We start from the raw sequence: 5,991 nt of genomic DNA on the forward strand, positions 1-5,991 counted from the left end.
GTCAACGTCATAATATTCTCAACGTCATTAGCGTCTCAAACGCTGATGGCTATCTCAACGTTGGTATAGCTCTTCAACGTTCATAGCTCTCTTCAAACGTTCAGGCTATTTCAACGGTTTATAGCTCTCTCAACGTTCATGGCTATCTCACGTGTCATGCTATCCAACGTTTATAGCTCTCTCAAAACGTTCATAGCTCTCTCAACGTTATTGGTCTATCTCACGTCATAGCTCTCCTCGCAACGTTTGTGGCCTCTCTCAACGTTCATCAGCTCTTCTCAATCGTTTCGTAGCTTTTTACGGTCCACAATCTCGTTTAGCGGCTCCTATTCGTGTACAACGTATGCACGTTCCTCATTTGTGCAGTGCGATATAACATTGTTGGCAGTTCTAGAACGTTCGGTTCAGTTCCTTTAATATCTTGCGCGTTTCTAAAGCATACGCAGTTCTATGGCCGTTCTACAGTTCATTGAACGCCTGTGGGCCTGAGCGCTTCCATTTCTCAGCACGCTTCCTGCGCATCAGCTGAATATGCGCGAACAGCAGAAGCGGCGATTGAGTCGGCTGGGCAGCAAGGCAGCGCATCGACGAGCTCGCAGTATGCGACGGCCGGCGTCGCCTCGCCCCCCCCCCCCCCCCCCCCCCCCCCCCCCCCCCCCCCCCCCCAGCGCCCTCCCTCACGAGCTTGCGGTGGAGGCGGGCGCGGCGGCGGAAACAGCAGATGCGCCTCCAGCAGCGTGCGCGCGCGCTTCGTCACGCGCACCAGCCGCCGTGCCCACCGCACGACGCCCACGTCCGTCGCCTCGGCGACGCTCGCCAGCAGCTCTGCCCAGGTGGCGCCTCCGCTCGCGCCGCGCGTCGGCACGAGCGCGCGCAGCACGCCGGGCCGAGGTCAGCGAGACGAGTGTGGGCGATTGCGACGGCGGCGCGGCGGGCGGGGGTGACAGAGGGGGCAGCAAGCAGACGCGCGCGAGCGTGTGCGTGCGTCGTCATCGTCGTCCGTCGCTGTTGAGGGCACTCGACGAGCGGCGTCTGCAGCGACGCGCCGTCGGCGTAGTGTTCGGCAGCGCGTTGCGGGCCGATTCGGCGGCGTGCGCGAGCAGGTAGTGCACCGATGACGGCCTGGTGGCGCAGCCGCGCCGCCGCAGCGAGGTGCAGCGGCGTTGCCGACGCTCGAGCGGCATCGCGTTCACGTCGGCGCCCGCTCCATCAGCATGACGATGCATCGAGAGGTCGTCGCCGCAAGATGCGACGTCTGAGCGCCGGCGCGCGCGTCGTAGCCGCCGCCCGCAGTTTACTCGCGCGCCGCCGCTGCAGCAGCAGCCGCTTGCGGCGACTTCGTCGCGCCAGCACGGCGTAGTGCAGCGGCGCTGCGCCGTGGTGGCGTGGGGGGACGGCGGCGGGGTGGGGGGTGGCCGGCGGCTGGCGTTGCAGCGGTGGCGCGGTTGGGGCGGTGGAGGGGTGAGGGGGGAGGGGCATGCGGGGGGAGCGATCATCGTCGTGCGAGGACGAGCGCGCGGATGTGTGTGCAGCGGTGTCGATGAGCGCGGTGGGGCTGAGGTGGGGCCCGTCGTCAGCGGGTGAGTCGAGCGGTGCGGGGGGCGCGGTGAGCGTATCCAGTATGTCCTATGAGGAAACGTACTGCGTCGGCTGCAAGCAATGTTGATCTCAGCTCCCATGAAATACCTGCGGCGCGCGACACAACTAATATAACCCATCGCGAGTAGCAAGGCATAGCAAGTTACCTAGCAGAGTCATTCGCATGTATAATAATATATTAATTAATGTTTTAATTAATTAATAAACCATACAACTAATTAATTTAAATATAAGGATTAGTGACGATCGAGTGTTTTGTATTAATAGATAGATAATGCAATAAATAGATAATAATTAATTAGAATAAGGCGTGAGAGTGCGCGTGGTTATTTCGTGCTGGCGTTATGGAGGAGTCATGCGACGCGCGCGAAATCGGCTAGGATGAACGATGTAAATGGAGCTTAACATGAACGGAGCCGCTTGCTCTGGCGACATACGCACGCGACGGCGCAGCGCCGACAGAGCGCGTGCGTAACTACGTGTACTTTTCCTTAGGGGTCGCTATATAAATCAGAAACCCTCCCACATACAGACGCGCCATGCTCACTCGCCAACGCCGCACATGCACGCCAGATTCGCGCGACAGCTATAGCAGTGAGCAGCAGCACTACCCTCGTGTTCGGGTGGTGGGCTCCGCTGCTTTGAGCAGTATCTCCGCGACGGGCGAAGTGCGTTGTGTTTGATGGCGAGTCGTAGGGCCTTCCCTCGGGCCTGCCGTCGTCTCGGCGGGAACATGTCGTGAGGGTTCGCGCCGCGGGAAGCCACCTGGGCGCCGAACTCACACAGCAGAGTTGATCACGTCGGGTAGCGGCGTGCACACGCTCGCGCCCAGCATACGGGAGCGCCTGCGACATGTAGTACCGATAGATGATGATAATGAGGTAGTATATATTTTAATACTATTATACTATAGGTAGGTAGGTGGAGGTAGAAGGGTGATGGCGAGTGAGGCGATGACGGACGGGGGATGCGGGGACGGGAGGCGGAGCGGAAGCGACGACGGACGCGACGACGGGACGGAACGGACGACGGCACGGCGACGGACGGACGAACAGATGACGGGACGACGACGGACGGGGCGGACGGATTGATGAGCGGACGGACGGGAGCGGCGAGCGGGACGGGGACGGGGTGATGAGGGGGGTGGGGGGGCGGGGCGGGTTAATGGATCGATGGATGGCAGTTGAGATGATGGAGTGAGGATGGAATGGATGGATGGATGGCATAGCATGGATGATGAAATGGACTGCATGGATGATGATGGAATGATGGATGGAGGATGGATGGATGGACCATGGATGAATGGATGAATGCGGATGGATGGATGGATGGATGGATGATGGATGCCATGGATGCATGGATGGATGGATGGATGATGGGTGGATGGATGGATGGATGGCATGGATGGATGGCGATGGATTGGATGGATGGATCGGATGGATGCGATGGATGGGGATGGATGGCATGGATGGATGGATGATGGATGGATGATGAATGGATGGATGGATGATGGATGGATGAATGGATGCGATTTTCGATGGATGGAAGGATGGATGGCATGGATGGATGGATGGATGGATGGATTGGATGGATGGATGGATGATGGCCATGGCATGGATGGATGATGGATGGAATGGATGGATGCGAAGCGAACAGATGCGTAGATGGATGAGTGGATTGTGATGGTAAGAACCATGGATTAGATGCAATGGAGATGAATGGATGGATGGATGGATGGATGGATGGTATGGCGATGGGATGATGGATGAGATGGATGGATGCGATGGATGCGATTGGATGGATGGATGGATGATGGATGGAAAACGGCATGATGATGGATGGTATGCCGATGGCATGGAGGGCAGATGGATGGCATGGATGGATTGATGATGGATGAAAGATGGATGGACGACGGACGGACGACGGACGGACGGACTCGCTGACGGACGGACGGACGCGACGCCACGGACGGACGCGCGACGACCGGAACGGACGACGACGGACGGACGACGACGCACGGACTGACGACGGACCGGACGACGCGACGGACGACGAGACGCGACGACGGACTGAGATGGACGGACGGACGAACGAGACGGACGATGGATGGATGGATGGATGGATGGATGGATGGATGGTGGTTGGATGATATTTGACTGGATGGATGGATGGATGGCATGCGATGCGGATCCGCATGGATGGCATGCGCATTTCCGGTATGGATGGATGGATGGACTCCTTCGGCGGGGATGGATAGGATGATTGATGGATGATGGATGTATGATGGATGCGATGCGATGGATCGGATGGAATGGAATGGATGGCATGGAATTTTTTGTTCCTCTTGTACCTTATACATATTACTTCACCCATTGATGGATGGATGGATGGATGGATGGATGGATGGATGGATGGATGGATGGATGGATGGATGGATGGATGGATGGATGGATGGATGGATGGATGGATGGATGGATGGATGGATGGATGGATGGATGGATGGATGGATGGATGGATGGATGAATGGTGGATAGATGGGTGGATGGATGCATGCATGCATGGATGGATGAATAGATGGATGGAGAAGGCAGTGGGGAGATAGATCAATTAATTGTTCTATTAGCTTTTAATATAAATTCACTTTTCAATCCGAAAACAAAGAATAGAAGAAGTAGTATAGCAACGTTTGGCGTAGCGAAGCAACAGCGGGGTCGATAGATACAAGGAAGCTGTGTCGGGAGAAGGAAGAGAATGGTGAAGCTTCCCTGCTCGGTGTGACCCCATCAGCGAGGTGTCGCGACAAAACACCAACCCACGGGCGCCCAGCCGAACAACCCTCTTCCGCCGCCATTTCTACCTTTTTCGGCCGCCAGATGGAGCGGCGAGTAGCCGACGTCATCGAGCGCGTTGACGTTACCGCCGCGCACGAGCATGAGACGCGCCGCCGGTACGTGGCGCTCGAACACTGCGTAGTGTAGCGGCGTGAGACCGTGAAGCACTGGCACGGCTGCGCGCGCACCCGTCGCCAGCAGAATGCGCAGCTCGTCCGCCGACGCGTGCCGACCGATCTCGTCCGCCAGCTGGCGTTGCATGTGCTGCGTCGCTGCTATCGGCCGCCGCTCTGGGGATAGCGCCCTCTGCTGGGGGAAACATGGCTTCCGTTAGTGCCGTCTCAACGGCGACAGTATATGCTAACTTTCCCCTTGCAAAACCCGTGTTATTAATCGAGCGAATTTGCCAGCCCGTAGATTTTGACAGTGCGTTTAGTTTGGATCGTTTAGCAAGTTTACATCGTGGTCAAACGGCACACACCACGCGCTTTGATTGGTAACCGGCTATAATTTAAACCGCACTAGTTGCAAAACATGATGAGATTAAGCATAGCGTAGGTGCAGAATAGAGATGACTCCCTTACTAAAAGCAAGCGAACATTCAGTATTGTTCATGCATCCGTATATATGTGTAGCCGTATATTGACTATAATCCAGCGGATAAGTACATAACAATGGGCACATTGTGCATTTGCAAACTTTGTAATAGATCCTGAAGATTTTCTGATATAGTGCCAATTCAACAGCGCCACCTGGTGGTGAACAGTGCCCCCTGGCAGGTTAACGGGGATTTTGTTACACCACTCTTTGGGCTTTGGCTATAATTTCAATAATATTCATCGAATTTATTCAAGAAATAGCTCAAAAGATTTGTAGGTACCTATACTAATATTATAAAAACAATTGATTAAGTGTGGTTATCATTAAGTTGTAATAAAATAAAGTTGAAACAATGAAATGGTTAAAAACTGAAAATTAAATGACCGATATATCAAAAATTATCTGGTCTGCATGAGTATGCTATGATATTATGTCAAAATGTTCCTTATTTAGTAGGCAAATACACTATGTTAACAAGACTGCAGACAGTGTTGCAAGACAACATGATCTTTGGCATATCGGTAATTTAATATGCTAGTTTTCATTATGTTTAACGATTGCATTGTTTCAACCTTATTTTATTACAGCTTAAAGATAGCTACATTCAATAAATTGCTTCTAGAATATTAGTATAGATATCTACAAATCGTTTGGAGCTATTTCTTTAATAAATTGGATGAGTATTAATAGGCCATTCTGCTGCGTTTGTGTCCTGCACTACAGACTGCCGTCTGCACGAAGCAGACGCATGTTTCCGTACGTCAATGTCATCTATGCGATCCATCTATAAACTTATTACGTAAAAAATGATATCTCATCATCTCGATATGTTTTTATTTGAGTCGTTTGTAAGTAGTATCTTAACCTGGCTGTAGAAAGTTTAGACATCTCTCTGTCTCTGTCTGTTTTTCTTGGTCTCTTCCCCTCCCTCCCTCTCTCTCTCTCTCTTCTCTCTCTCTAC

General features: G+C 53.5%; 1 protein-coding gene across 1 annotated transcript in view; it reads right to left on the reverse strand.

Annotated features, from left to right (window-relative positions):
* The window catches only part of LOC106807532 (ankyrin-1-like), a 15,652-nt gene that overhangs the window by 8,878 nt on the left and 783 nt on the right, over nucleotides 1-5,991 (reverse strand). Inside the window, exon 2 of the mRNA XM_014809899.1 lies at nucleotides 4,457-4,736. Coding sequence (XP_014665385.1) covers nucleotides 4,457-4,736 — 280 coding nt within the window. The remainder of the gene's footprint in view (nucleotides 1-4,456; nucleotides 4,737-5,991) is intronic.

This window comes from Priapulus caudatus, unplaced genomic scaffold, assembly GCF_000485595.1.
Source record: "Priapulus caudatus unplaced genomic scaffold, Priapulus_caudatus-5.0.1 Scaffold221, whole genome shotgun sequence".
In the NCBI taxonomy this organism is placed as follows: domain Eukaryota; kingdom Metazoa; phylum Priapulida; class Priapulimorpha; order Priapulimorphida; family Priapulidae; genus Priapulus; species Priapulus caudatus.